This window comes from Nerophis ophidion, linkage group LG26 (assembly GCF_033978795.1).
Source record: "Nerophis ophidion isolate RoL-2023_Sa linkage group LG26, RoL_Noph_v1.0, whole genome shotgun sequence".
Classification (NCBI taxonomy): domain Eukaryota; kingdom Metazoa; phylum Chordata; class Actinopteri; order Syngnathiformes; family Syngnathidae; genus Nerophis; species Nerophis ophidion.
Window position 1 is genome coordinate 784,674 of NC_084636.1, and position 16,602 is coordinate 801,275.

Here is a 16,602-nt window from a genome sequence, read left to right on the forward strand (position 1 = left end):
CCTCTTGTCACATGACATGAGAACATGTGTGTAGATCCTCTTGTCACATGACATGAGAACATGTGTGTAGATCCTCTTGTCACATGACATGAGAACATGTGTGTAGATCCTCTTGTCACATGACATGAGAACATGTGTGTAGATCCTCTTGTCACATGACATGAGAACATGTGTGTAGATCCTCTTGTCACATGACATGAGAACATGTGTGTAGATCCTCTTGTCACATGACATGAGAACATGTGTGTAGATCCTCTTGTCACGTGACATGAGAACATGTGTGTAGATCCTCTTGTCACATGACATGAGAACATGTGTGTAGATCCTCTTGTCACATGACATGAGAACATGTGTGTAGATCCTCTTGTCACGTGACATGAGAACATGTGTGTAGATCCTCTTGTCACGTGACATGAGAACATGTGTGTAGATCCTCTTGTCACGTGACATGAGAACATGTGTGTAGATCCTCTTGTCACATGACATGAGAACATGTGTGTAGATCCTCTTGTCACATGACATGAGAACATGTGTGTAGATCCTCTTGTCACATGACATGAGAACATGTGTGTAGATCCTCTTGTCACATGACATGAGAACATGTGTGTAGATCCTCTTGTCACGTGACATGAGAACATGTGTGTAGATCCTCTTGTCACATGACATGAGAACATGTGTGTAGATCCTCTTGTCACATGACATGAGAACATGTGTGTAGATCCTCTTGTCACATGACATGAGAACATGTGTGTAGATCCTCTTGTCACGTGACATGAGAACATGTGTGTAGATCCTCTTGTCACATGACATGAGAACATGTGTGTAGATCCTCTTGTCACATGACATGAGAACATGTGTGTAGATCCTCTTCATGCACGCCAACACAGGACATCCACTTCTTTCTGCTCAAACCACCTTAATTGAGTCCTTCCTGCTGTATGCAACATCCACGCCGTGACAACTTACAATACACTACATCAGACTTTCAATTTACATCAATAAACACTCACAAATAAATTAAATTATAAAAATACAATACCTCGTTTGCTCTAAAGAAAGAAACTTCTCTGTGACTTCAGCTCCAGTCTTCTTCTCTTTCCTTGATATTGTGGTGACTGCCACAGGTGGTGAAACACTGAATTACAACTGACTTCCACTGCAGCCTATACACTGTATACTATACACTGTATAGTATACAGTGTATAGTATACAGTGTATAGTATACACTGTATAGTATAGAGTGTATAGTATAGAGTGTATAGTATACAGTGTATAGTATACACTGTATAGTATAGAGTGTATAGTATACAGTGTATAGTATAGAGTGTATAGTATAGAGTGTATAGTATAGAGTGTATAGTATACAGTGTATAGTATAGAGTGTATAGTATAGAGTGTATAGTATACAGTGTATAGTATACAGTGTATAGTATACAGTGTATAGTATACAGTGTATAGTATAGAGTGTATAGTATAGAGTGTATAGTATACAGTGTATAGTATACAGTGTATAGTATAGAGTGTATAGTATAGAGTGTATAGTATACAGTGTATAGTATACAGTGTAGTATAGACTGTATACTATACACTGTATACTATACACTCTATACTATACACTGTATAGTATACAGTGTATAGTATACAGTGTATAGTATAGAGTGTATAGTATAGAGTGTATAGTATACAGTGTATAGTATACAGTGTAGTATAGACTGTATACTATACACTGTATACTATACACTCTATACTATACACTGTATAGTATAGAGTGTATAGTATAGAGTGTATAGTATACACTGTATACTATACACTGTATAGTATAGACTGTATACTATACACTGTATACTATACACTGTATACTATACACTCTATACTATACACTGTATAGTATAGAGTGTATAGTATACAGTGTATAGTATACAGTGTATAGTATACAGTGTATAGTATACAGTGTATAGTATACAGTCTATACTATACAGTGTATAGTATACAGTGTATACTATACACTGTATACTATACACTCTATACTATACACTCTATACTATACACTGTATACTATACACTGTATACTATACACTCTATACTATACACTCTATACTATACACTCTATACTATACACTGTATACTATACACTGTATACTATACACTCTATACTATACACTCTATACTATAGACTGTATACTATACACTGTATACTATACACTGTATAGTATACACTGTATAGTATAGAGTGTATAGTATACAGTGTATAGTATAGACTGTATACTATACAGTGTTCACGCACCACAGCTGAGGAACACCACCTTGTTTCTTTTTTGCCCGCCCAACAATGGCCCTATGGTTACAAAACACTGCTTTAGTGTGCACGTGTGTGTGTGTGTGCCTGTTCATGTGTATGTGCGTGTGTGTGTGTGTGTGTGTGTATGTGTGTGTATGTGTGTGTGTCTCCAGCTGTGTGTGCACGTTGTTTTTACGTGAACATCTGGCAGGTGTCCTCTATTGCTTTCAGTTGTGTTTGGGGAGTGACTGCACGTCTGTTACTATTTGTGTGTGTGTGTGTGTGTGTGTGTGTGTGTGTGTGTGTGTGTGTGTGTGTGTGTGTGTGGTGTCATCACCAGCCTAGTTAATGTGCATCAGGTCACATGACCGGCGCTAGCTGGCAATTTATGAAGTGTTTGTAAACAATGGTTCTTATAAAGTAGAAATAAAAAACAAAAAAAAAACGTTCCGGGGTCAAACTGTGGCCGCCATCAAATGTTTATTTAGTGTAAAAAGAGAGTTACTAGTAAAAGTGTGCGTGTGAATAAGGATTTCATTGTCACACTTTTCCTTTTGGTTGGAGGCTGACCTGAAGTCCCTCCCAGGGCTTCTTCACAAAAGTGACACACACTTTGTATGAGGGGGTTCCACTTCCAAGGTTCCACTTTACTTAGTTTTTTGGGGGGGTTCAACTTCCAAGGTTCCACTCTAATTAGTTTTTGGCGGGATTCCACTTCCAAGGTTCCACTCCACTCAAGTTTTTTTTGGGGGGGGGGGGTTCCACTTCCAATGTTCCACTCAAGTTAGTTTTTGCAGGGGTTCCACTTCCAATGTTCCACTCAAGTTGATTTTTTATGGGGGAGGAGGGGTTCCACTTTCAAGGTTCCGCTCAACTTAGTTTTTTGGGGGGTTCCACTTCCAAGGTTCCACTCAAGTTAGTTTTGAGGGAGTTCCACTTCCAAGGTTCCACTCAACTTAGTTTTGGAGGGGGGGGGGGGGGGGTGTTCCACTTCCAAGGTTCCACTCTAATTAGTTTTTGGCGGGGTTCCACTTCCAAGGTTGCACTCCACTCAAGTTATTTTTTTTGGGGGGGGGGGGGGGTTCCACTTCCAATGTTCCACTCAAGTTAGTTTTTGCAGGGGTTCCACTTCCAAAGTTCCACTCAAGTTAGTTTTTTATGGGGGGGGGGGGGGGTTCCACCTCCAAGGTTCCACTCAACTTAGTTTTTTGGGGCGTTTCACTTCCAATGTTCCACTGAAGTTAGTTTTCGGGGGGAGGGGTTCCACCTCCAAGGTTCCATTTAGTTTTTTGGGGGGTTCCACTTCCAAAGTTGCACTCAAGTCAGTTTTGGGGTTCCACTTCCAAGGTTCCACTCAAGTTAGTCTTTTGGGGCGTTTCACTTCCAATGTTCCACTGAAGTTAGTTTTCGGGGGGAGGGGTTCCACCTCCAAGGTTCCACTTTACTTAGTTTTTTGGGGGGTTCCACTTCCAATATTCCAATCAAATCAGTTTTTGGGGGGCTCCACTTCCAAGGTTCCACTCAAATTAGTTTTTTGTGGGGTTCTTCTTCCAATGTTCCAATCAAGTTAGTTTTTGGGGGTTCCACTTCCATTGTTCCAATCAAGTTAGTTTTTGGGGGGGTTCCACTTCCAAGAATTGAATAGAATAGAATAGAATAGAATATATCTTTATTGTCATTGTACATTTGTACAACAAAATTGTATGCAAACTAATTCAGTGCAAAATCATACTTAAAACCTTAAGAACAAAGATAAATAAAACTATGAGAACATACATAGATACAAATACATCACATTCATCAAAACAGCAAGCACACAGCTCACATGCACAGTCCTAATTGTTATTATCGTGTGTTCACTGACATTATTGATCTCAGGTAAAAAGTGTTTTTAAAAGGGTTTTATTGTCTTGTCTCTCCTGCCTGAGGACATCACTTCCAGAAGTTGATGTCCAGGGTGAGATGTGTCCTCTATCATGTTTTCAGGCACCTTGTCTCTCCTGCCTGAGGACATCACTTCCAGAAGTTGATGTCCAGGGTGAGATGTGTCCTCTATCATGTTTTCAGGCACCTTGTCTCTCCTGCCTGAGGACATCACTTCCAGAAGTTGATGTCCAGGGTGAGATGTGTCCTCTATCATGTTTTCAGGCACCTTGTCTCTCCTGCCTGAGGACATCACTTCCAGAAGTTGATGTCCAGGGTGAGATGTGTCCTCTATCATGTTTTCAGGCACCTGGCACTCTACACTTCATCCAGGGAGGGGAGAGAGCAGCCAGTGAAGGTTCCACTCAAGTTACTTTTTGGGGGGGTTCCACTTCTAATGTTCCACTCAAGTTAGTTTTTTTTGGGGGGGGGGGGTTCCACTTCCAAGGTTCCAGTCAAGTTAGGAACATGATTCTTTTTTTTGAAAGGTTCAAAGGTCATCTTCCATGAAGTCCGTTTGAATAAGTGGGATACATATGGAGACAGTGTGACACGCTGTCTTCCTATTGGCTGCTGCTCACCCCATCTTTGTGCACATATGTCACACACACACACACACACACACACACACACACACACACACACAGACTTTCTCTCATCAATGAAATTCAGTCTGGGGGGGAGGGGGGAGAGGGGTTCCGGCCTCTCCCCATGTTCTGCCAGGCCATCTGCTCATCACTTCACCACACAACTGCTTCCTGTTTCATCCTTAACCACACACACGCACACACACACATACGCACAGGCACACACGCACAGGCACACACACACACCTGCACGCGCACACACAGACGCACAGACACACACACACACGCATGTATACACACACACACACACACACACACAAACACACACACATGCATGTATACACATACACGCACACAAACACACACACAAACACACACACACGCATGTACACACACACACACGCACGTACACACACACACACACGCATGTACACACACACACGCCTGTACACACGCATGTACACACACACACACTTACACACACGCATGTACACACACACACACTTACACACACGCATGTACACACACACACACACGCATGTACACACACACACGCACGTACACACACACACGCATGTACACACACATACACACACACACGCATGTACACACACACACACTTACACACACGCCTGTACACACACACACACTTACACACACGCATGTACACACACACACACGCCTGTACACACACATACACACACACACACTTACACACACGCATGTACACACACACACACGCCTGTACACACACACAGGGCAGTGGGCTCTGCCTGAAGTGGATTTGTGTTTGTGGTTCTGAGAAGTTCTGGTGGCGGTCCAGCAAGCAGCTTTAGCCTCCATGCTAACTTGTGCTGAGCTGTCACTCATCCTCTTTCTTCTTAAGTTTTTCTTCTTTACTTTTGGACTTGTTTTTGTTTCCTGCTTTCTGACCTTATTTTCTTCCTCCTCCTCCTCGCCCTTGTTTCTTCTCTCTCTCTCTGGGCGAGCGAGCTTGGCGAGGCTTCAGGCCCGCTGGTTCTGTTGGCGTGGGTCCAGCCTGGCAGCGCCTCAGTGGGAGCAGGTGGAGCCCATCCCCCGTCTCTCGCACACACACACACACACACACACACACACATGCACACACACACACACACATGCACACACACACACTTTGGTTGTCTTTTTGCCCAAACGGCTGCCAACATCAGCCCGTCTCCATGGCAACATGCATGCTCACTTTTTCACTGTGCAGCTGACGTGTGACTGCTCCATGCGGGAGTCGCACCGTCAACTCTTCTCCTCCTTTGTTTGTTTGTCTGCTGCCACGTACGCACGCTCTTAATTTGAAAAGCTCGCCAACTTGCGACTTGATCGGCCGTCACGGTCGCCGATGGCGTCGAAGCGACAGGTTGCCATCTTGTGTTGCTGGGCAAGGTTTCAAACAGGAAGTGAGCGGGAGGCGTCTGACCACAGGAGTAAACATTGTCACATGACACAAACAGGAAGTGAGCGGGAGGCGTCTGACCACAGGAGTAAACATTGTCACATGACACAAACAGGAAGTGAGCAGGAGGCGTCTGACCACAGGAGTAAACATTGTCACATGACACAAACAGGAAGTGAGCGGGAGGCGTCTGACCACAGGAGTAAACATTGTCACATGACACAAACAGGAAGTGAGCATCACCTGAGTCCAGGTGGACGCTGTAATCTTTTACGCAGTGTATAATTCAGATTATTATCATAACATTTTGTTCTTCTAAAATGGTGACTTTTGTCGACTCTTTTCATGAAATTGCCAACATTTCCAGCTTGCGACTGTTAATGAGTAGAATTCCAACTTGGATCATAATATTGCACAAATGTTCACTTTTTATTGCCACATTTTGACTTGCGTTGAGTAAAATGACGACTTTTATTGTAATATTTTTATTACAGTGTCGGGTGGGCGTCGCACCGTCAACTCTTCTTCTCCTTTGTTTGTCTACTGCCACACGTACGCATGCTCTTAGTTTGAAAAGCTGGCCAACATCCTTGGTTAGACATCACGGATGCCATGGCGTCCAAGCGACAGGTCGCCATCTAACAGGAAGTAGGTGCGAGGTGACACAGGAGTAAACATGTCACATGACACAAACAGGAAGTGAGCATCACCTGAGTCCAGGTGGACTGTAAGATGCACCAGAGGTCACAGGTCACCAAGAGTGATGACATCAAGAACCCAGACCTCCCTCCAGCACTTGAGTTGTTGTCCAAGTTGAGCAGCGAGGCCACAATCACTTAATGCACTCACACGCGCGCACGCGCCTCGATCGATAGTCCGTGTGTGATCGGCTGGGCTGCGGGAGCGCGCACTCGCACTGTCCTCTGGCGGGGAGCGGAGGTCCCGGCGTCGGTGTCGGTGTCGGTGTCGGTCCCGGTCAGTCAGTTAGTGAGTCAGTCAGTCAGCGGGCAGAGGAGCAGCAGAGGAGCAGCAGAGGAGCAGCAGAGGAGCAGCAGAGGAGCAGCAGAGGAGCAGCATGACCGGCGTTGAGGAGGCGGCGCTCCTCCTATAAATCCTCCGCGCAGTCAGCGGGCGCTCAGAGGCGAGACGGCCGAGCGGAAGCGCAGCGATCCCGGCTGCCTTTCCTCCCCCCGGCCCCCTCAAGCCCCCTCAAGCCCCCTCAAGCCCCCTCAAGCCCGCTCCGGGGTTGTGACATGCCGGTTCGGGACATCGCGGAGCTCCGGCCGGTGACGCTTCAGCGGACTCGCCGTCCTCCTCCGCGGCACTTTGCACTTCTCTAGCGGGACTTTTTCTTCTGGATGTCCCGGAGCTGACATGCGGGCCTCTAACAGGTCCGCCGGGCGCGTGTGAGGTCAAAGTTCAGCCCAACTTGGACATGTGAGAAGTTCGGGGGGCAACCCCCCCCCCCCCCCCCCACGCTGTCTTTCTCACGCACGCACGAGCACGCGCACCGCGGACCAGACATGTACTCTCCTCTATGTCTCACGCAGGTACGTGCACGCGCTTCTTCCTCACTTCGCCCAAGTTCTCGTGCACGCACGCGCACCAAACGGACGCGCGCGTCAACTTTGCGTCCAACTTTTGCCCTGCTGCGCGTGCGTGTCAACCTGGCCGTGCGCGCACATGGAAGTGTCCTCGGGTGCGCGCGCAGGGTCAACGGTCAGCTTACTTTCTCTTATTTGCACTCATTAATAATAATCCAATTGTAGACTTAAAAATAATGCAATCATAGACTTAAAAATGATGCAATTGTAGACTTAAAAATGATACAATTGTAGAATGAAAAATGTAAATATGTGCGTGACGTTACTTGTATTTCATTTGAACATTTTAGCCCAAGTAAAAGTGTAAAAAGGCTGGGATGGCGAGTCCACTTGGAATGAGACTACAAATCAGGATGTTCATTGGGAATAATCTGCATGAAGACGCTGGCTCCTAATGCCACTAATTAGGTGATCATTAATGCGGGGAGTGACGTGACGTGGGGATCAGCCCGTGGAAATAAAAATAAAAAAGCGAAACAAAGCAAAGACAAATTCATTCAACGTATGTAAAAAAATATATATATTAGTTATCTTTTTAAATTAAAAAATGATTACTTGGTGTTTCTATGATCGTGTACATGATTTATATTCGGATCAATTCCTAAATTAACTTTTTGTCTAGATTCTAAGGGAACAATTACTTTTAGTGGAAGAATATTCAAATACATAATTAACTTTATGATTAAAATTTAATACAAATTATGAACATTGTTAGTCCTCTTTTTTGAAATTTTTTGCACTTAAAAGTCTGATGCTCTCCAAATAAGTGTGTGTGCGTGCGCGTGCGCATGTGCGCATGTGCGCGCACACGCAAGTGAGTATGTGTGTGCGTGTGTGCGTGTTTGTGTGTATGTGTGTGTGTGTGTGTGTTTGTGTGTGCGCGTAAGCGTGTGCGTGTTGTGTGTGTGTGTGTGTGTGTGTGTGTGTGTGTGTGTGTGTGTGTGTGTGTGTGTGTGTGTGTGTGTGTGTGTGTGTGTGTGTGTTCTATGGGCGAAGAGGCCCCCCCCACTATTAATATTAATATTACAGGTATTTTGTCTTCTAGAAGCTTGCAAGTGCTTTGTTTTCAATCATTTTACAACTTTCTAGATTCAGGTGTCAAACTCATTTTTTTTCGATGACCACGTTCTGATCACGGCTGCCTCAGGGGGCTGCATGTACTCGTGAGTGTACACTTGTAATAGTGAGTGTACACATATAATAGTGAGTGTACTCATATAATAGTGAGTGTACACATATAATAGTGAGTGTACACATATAATAGTGAGTGTACACATATAATAGTGAGTGTACACTTGTAATAGTGAGTGTACACATATAATAGTGAGTGTACTCATATAATAGTGAGTGTACACATATAATAGTGAGTGTACACATATAATAGTGAGTGTACACATATAATAGTGAGTGTACACATATAATAGTGAGTGTACACTTGTAATAGTGAGTGTACACATATAATAGTGAGTGTACTCATATAATAGTGAGTGTACACATATAATAGTGAGTGTACACATATAATAGTGAGTGTACACATATAATAGTGAGTGTACTCATATAATAGTGAGTGTACTCATATAATAGTGAGTGTACTCATATAATAGTGAGTGTACACATATAATAGTGAGTGTACTCATATAATAGTGAGTGTACACATATAATAGTGAGTGTACGCATAGAATAGTGAGTGTACTCATATAATAGTGAGTGTACACATATAATAGTGAGTGTACGCATAGAATAGTGAGTGTACTCATATAATAGTGAGTGTACTCATATAATAGTGAGTGTACTCATATGATAGTGAGTGTACTCATATAATAGTGAGTGTACACATATAATAGTGAGTGTACTCATATAATAGTGAGTGTACTCATATAATAGTGAGTGTACACATATAATAGTGAGTGTACTCATATGATAGTGAGTGTACTCATATAATAGTGAGTGTACACATATAATAGTGAGTGTACTCATATAATAGTGAGTGTACTCATATAATAGTGAGTGTACACATATAATATTGAGTGTACTCATATGATAGTGAGTGTACTCATATAATAGTGAGTGTACACATATAATAGTGAGTGTACTCATATAATAGTGAGTGTACACATATAATAGTGAGTGTACTCATATGATAGTGAGTGTACTCATATAATAGTGAGTGTACACATATAATAGTGAGTGTACTCATATAATAGTGAGTGTACTCATATAATAGTGAGTGTACACATATAATAGTGAGTGTACTCATATAATAGTGAGTGTACTCATATAATAGTGAGAGTACTCATATAATAGTGAGTGTAAGCGCATGGTAGTGAGTTTACACGTATAATAGTGAATGTACATGCATAATAGTGAGTGCAGACGTATAATAGTGAGTGTACACATATAATAGTGAGTGTACACGTATAATAGTGAGTGTACACGTATAATAGTGAGTGTACACGTATAATAGTGAGTGTACACATATAATAGTGAGTGTACACGTATAATAGTGAGTGTACACGTATAATAGTGAGTGTACACGTATAATAGTGAGTGTACACATATAATAGTGAGTGTACACGTATAATAGTGAGTGTACACGTATAATAGTGAGTGTACACGTATAATAGTGAGTGTACACGTATAATAGTGAGTGTACACGTATAATAGTGAGTGTACACATATAATAGTGAGTGTACACATATAATAGTGAGTGTACACGTATAATAGTGAGTGTACACGTATAATAGTGAGTGTACTCATATAATAGTGAGTGTACACATATAATAGTGAGTGTACTCATATGATAGTGAGTGTACTCATATAATAGTGAGTGTACACATATAATAGTGAGTGTACTCATATAATAGTGAGTGTACTCATATAATAGTGAGTGTACACATATAATAGTGAGTGTACTCATATAATAGTGAGTGTACTCATATAATAGTGAGAGTACTCATATAATAGTGAGTGTAAGCGCATGGTAGTGAGTTTACACGTATAATAGTGAATGTACATGCATAATAGTGAGTGCAGACGTATAATAGTGAGTGTACACATATAATAGTGAGTGTACACGTATAATAGTGAGTGTACACGTATAATAGTGAGTGTACACGTATAATAGTGAGTGTACACATATAATAGTGAGTGTACACATATAATAGTGAGTGTACACGTATAATAGTGAGTGTACACGTATAATAGTGAGTGTACACGTATAATAGTGAGTGTACACATATAATAGTGAGTGTGCACATATAATAGTGAGTGTACAAGTATAATAGTGAGTGTACACATATAATAGTGAGTGTACACGTATAATAGTGAGTGTACACATATAATAGTGAGTGTACACGTATAATAGTGAGTGTACTCATATAATAGTGAGTGTACTCATATAATAGTGAGTGTACACGTATAATAGTGAGTGTACACGTATAATAGTGAGTGTACACGTATAATAGTGAGTGTACACATATAATAGTGAGTGTACACATATAATAGTGAGTGTACACGTATAATAGTGAGTGTACACGTATAATAGTGAGTGTACACGTATAATAGTGAGTGTACACATATAATAGTGAGTGTGCACATATAATAGTGAGTGTACACGTATAATAGTGAGTGTACACATATAATAGTGAGTGTACACATATAATAGTGAGTGTACACATATAATAGTGAGTGTACACGTATAATAGTGAGTGTACACATATAATAGTGAGTGTGCACATATAATAGTGAGTGTACACATATAATAGTGAGTGTACACGTATAATAGTGAGTGTACACGTATAATAGTGAGTGTACACATATAATAGTGAGTGTACACGTATAATAGTGAGTGTACACATATAATAGTGAGTGTACTCATATAATAGTGAGTGTACTCATATAATAGTGAGTGTACACATATAATAGTGAGTGTACACATATAATAGTGAGTGTACACATATAATAGTGAGTGTACACATATAATAGTGAGTGTACACATATAATAGTGAGTGTACACATATAATAGTGAGTGTACACGTATAATAGTGAGTGTACACATATAATAGTGAGTGTACACGTATAATAGTGAGTGTACACGTATAATAGTGAGTGTACACGTATAATAGTGAGTGTACACATATAATAGTGAGTGTGCACATATAATAGTGAGTGTACACGTATAATAGTGAGTGTACACATATAATAGTGAGTGTACACATATAATAGTGAGTGTACACATATAATAGTGAGTGTACACGTATAATAGTGAGTGTACACATATAATAGTGAGTGTGCACATATAATAGTGAGTGTACACATATAATAGTGAGTGTACACGTATAATAGTGAGTGTACACGTATAATAGTGAGTGTACACATATAATAGTGAGTGTACACGTATAATAGTGAGTGTACACATATAATAGTGAGTGTACTCATATAATAGTGAGTGTACTCATATAATAGTGAGTGTACACATATAATAGTGAGTGTACACATATAATAGTGAGTGTACACATATAATAGTGAGTGTACACATATAATAGGAACTGGGCAAATGTGAATCAGGATGACTGGAAGCAACAATGGAAGGCTCGTCTGAGGACCACCTAGAGAGAGAGAGAGTAAAAATATAACAAATAAGTAAAATAAAATAAAATAATGATGTGTCGTGCCATTTTAAATTGTGGTGGGCCACACTAAATAAAGTGTTGAGTCACGTTAAGTAAAACAGTGGGCCACATTAAATTAAGAATGCAATTTTAAATAAAAAAATGTACAAACATTTTTTAAATTGCGGCGGTCCACATTAAATAAAGCAGAGGACGGGCCACATTAAATAAAGCAGAGGACGGGCCACATTAAATAAAGCAGAGGGCGGGCCACATTAAATAAAGCAGAGGGCGGGCCACATTAAATAAAGCGTTGGGGCACATTTAGTAAAACAGCAGGCCAAATGAAATAAAGCAGGCAATTGGAAAAAAAAATAATAATAAATTAAAATTGCGGCGATCCACATGAAATAAAGCAAGCAATTTTAAATAAAACATTTTTTAAAAATTGCGGCGGTCCACATTAAATAAAGCAGCTGGCCACATGAAATAAATCAGGCAATTTTAAATAAAAAATTAAAAAAAAATTGCGACGGTCCACATTAAATAAAACTATGACCCTCATTAATTTAAATGGCGGGCCACGTTAAAGTGGCGTTTCACATTAAATAAAGCGGGCCACGTTAAAGTGGCGTTTCACATTAAATAAAGCGGGCCACGTTAAAGTGGCGTTTCACATTAAATAAAGCGGGCCACGTTAAAGTGGCGTTTCACATTAAATAAAGCGGGCCACATTAAAGTGGCGTTTCACATTAAATAAAGCGGGCCACGTTAAAGTGGCGTTTCACATTAAATAAAGCGGGCCACATTAAAGTGGCGTTTCACATTAAATAAAGCGGGCCACGTTAAAGTGGCGTTTCACATTAAATAAAGCGGGCCGCGTTAAAGTGGCGTTTCACATTAAATAAAGCGGGCCGCGTTAAAGTGGCGTTTCACATTAAATAAAGCGGGCCACGTTAAAGTGGCGTTTCACATTAAATAAAGCGGGCCACGTTAAAGTGGCGTTTCACATTAAATAAAGCGGGCCACGTTAAAGTGGCGTTTCACATTAAATAAAGCGGGCCACGTTAAAGTGGCGTTTCACATTAAATAAAGCGGGCCACGTTAAAGTGGCGTTTCACATTAAATAAAGCGGGCCACGTTAAAGTGGCGTTTCACATTAAATAAAGCGGGCCACGTTAAAGTGGCGTTTCACATTAAATAAAGCGGGCCACGTTAAAGTGGCGTTTCACATTAAATAAAGCGGGCCACGTTAAAGTGGCGTTTCACATTAAATAAAGCGGGCCGCGTTAAAGTGGCGTTTCACATTAAATAAAGCGGGCCGCGTTAAAGTGGCGTTTCACATTAAATAAAGCGGGCCACATTAAAGTGGCGTTTCACATTAAATAAAGCGGGCCGCGTTAAAGTGGCGTTTCACATTAAATAAAGCGGGCCACATTAAAGTGGCGTTTCACATTAAATAAAGCGGGCCGCGTTAAAGTGGCGTTTCACATTAAATAAAGCGGGCCACATTAAAGTGGCGTTTCACATTAAATAAAGCGGGTCATATTAAATGAAGGGCGGGCCACATGAAAAAAAGAGGGCCATGGTGGGCCAACTGAAATAATGTGGTGGGCCACACCTGACTTTGACAGGTCAGCTTAGTGATCAAAATGTAGAAAATTAGAAATACATAATATTTCACTTCCTGCTGGCTGTGACATCACAGCAACATGTGACCCAGTCAGGAAGTGAGAACCTGACCTTTGACCCTCTTGTTTAGAAAGTGTGACAAATCACTGGAAAATTTGAGGAGGTTTGTGAACGTGTGACTGCTTGGAGTGGACATTTGAGGAGGTTTGTGAACGTGTGACTGCTTGGAGTGGACATTTGAGGAGGTTTGTGAACGTGTGACTGCTTGGAGTGGACATTTGAGGAGGTTTGTGAACGTGTGACTGCTTGGAGTGGACATTTGAGGAGGTTTGTGAACATGTGACTGGTTGGAGTGGACATTTGAGGAGGTTTGTGAACGTGTGACTGCTTGGAGTGGACATTTGAGGAGGTTTGTGAACGTGTGACTGCTTGGAGTGGACATTTGAGGAGGTTTGTGAACATGTGACTGGTTGGAGTGGACATTTGAGGAGGTTTGTGAACGTGTGACTGCTTGGAGTGGACATTTGAGGAGGTTTGTGAACGTGTGACTGCTTGGAGTGGACATTTGAGGAGGTTTGTGAACGTGTGACTGCTTGGAGTGGACATTTGAGGAGGTTTGTGAACGTGTGACTGCTTGGAGTGGAGCGTGGAACACAAAATAGTGCGAGGAATGTTGGAATGTTGCTCCCACCCACTTCTACAACTAGTGTGTGTGTGTGTGTGTGTGTGTTCTACTTGCTGCCTGAGGACACACACACACACACACACACACACACACACACACACACGTGTGTCGTGGCGGTGTTCGGGGTGGTCCTGCAGCAATAAGGCGGCTTGGGTGAAGCGAGAGGTGGTGCTGGCTGCAGGATGTGTGCGAGAGCGAGCCGTGGACTTGGACTTGGACTTGGTCTTGGACTTGGACTTGGATCGCCTCCAAGAAGAAACAATGTCTTGTATTGTGGGGGTCTTCCATTAAAGAAGAATGTCTTGTATTCAGGGGGTCTCAGATTGAAGAAGAGCGTGCAGCTGCTCTCCAACTATTTGAAACCGCTGAAGAAGTCCAAACGTAAAAGAAACAATTTGTCAACAAGCTCAAAAGACTTGGAAATAAACACAGGAGAAATGAAGAAATATAAATGTAGGAAAAAATCTACTGACATCCGAATCGTGATTACAAATCAATTCATAATTTTCAAAAACATTTTCTCAACAAGAAACCGTTTTTTAGAAGACATTTTTAGGTGATCTCAATGACATTTTCTCAACTGTTCTGAAAAAGTTGTATTAGAAATATTAGAAAAAAGAAAACATGACAACAATCACTTTGAATCTATTCTGAGTCCAATCATCACCGCGGCAACCAGAAAGGCATCCAATCTTTTGGCGCCCAAAGGTTGACAGCTCATAATAACAAGTCTATAATGACCCATAATAAGAAGTGTGTAATGACCCATAATAAGAATTGCATAATGACCCATAATAAGTGTGTAATGACCATGATAAGAAGTGTATAATGACCCGTAATAACAAGTGTATAATGACCCATAATAACAAGTGTATAATGACCCATAATTACAAGTCTATAATGACCCATAATAAGAAGTGTGTAATGACCCATAATAAGAATTGCATAATGACCCATAATAAGTGTGTAATGACCATAATAAGAAGTGTATAATGACCCATAATAAGAATTGCATAATGACCCATAATAAGTGTGTAATGACCATGATAAGAAGTGTATAATGACCCATAATAACAAGTGTATAATGACCCATAATAACAAGTGTATAATGACCCATAATTACAAGTCTATAATGACCCATAATAAGAAGTGTGTAATGACCCATAATAAGAATTGCATAATGACCCATAATAAGTGTGTAATGACCATAATAAGAAGTGTATAATGACCCATAATAAGAAGTGTGTAATGACCCATAATAAGAAGTGTATAATGACTAATAATAAGAAGTGTATAATGACCCATAATAAAAAGTGTATAATGACCCATAATATGAAGTGTATAATGACCCATAATAAGAAGTGTATAATGACCCATAATAAGAAGTGTGTAATGACCCATAATAAAAAGTGTATATTGACCCATAATAAGAAGTGTGTAATGACCCATAATAAGAAGTGTATAATGACCCATAATAGGAAGTGTACAATGACCCACAATAAGAAGTGTGTAGTGACCCATAATGAGAAGTGTATAATGACCCATAATAAAAAGTGTATAATGACCCATAATAAAAAGTGTATAATGACCCATAATAGGAAGTGTATAATGACCCATAATAAAAAGTGTGTAATGACCCATAATAAGAAGTGTGTAATGATTCATTAAGTCCTGGGGGTGGTTCTTTTACTCACCAGCAGTCGCGAGCATAAAAGCATCAGCAGCAGAAAGTTGGCTGGCCTCCTACACGTCATGACTAAAAACTAAAATATAATTTGCAACAATTTCATCTCAAAATGTGTTGTATGTTTTGTATATGAGATTTCCAGTTCATTTTATCATCTATTAATACTCCAA

At 40.8% G+C, this 16,602-nt stretch overlaps 1 protein-coding gene across 5 annotated transcripts in view; it reads left to right on the forward strand.

Moving 5' to 3' along the window:
- The first annotated feature begins 7,148 nt into the window (after nt 1-7,148).
- nfia (nuclear factor I/A) overlaps nt 7,149-16,602 on the forward strand; it is an 85,842-nt gene continuing 76,388 nt past the window's right edge. For all 5 annotated transcript variants that reach the window (XM_061887827.1, XM_061887828.1, XM_061887830.1 and 2 more), the window contains exon 1: nt 7,149-7,764. In XM_061887827.1, the coding sequence (XP_061743811.1) occupies nt 7,738-7,764 (27 nt within the window). In that variant the 5' untranslated portion in view covers nt 7,149-7,737. The remainder of the gene's footprint in view (nt 7,765-16,602) is intronic.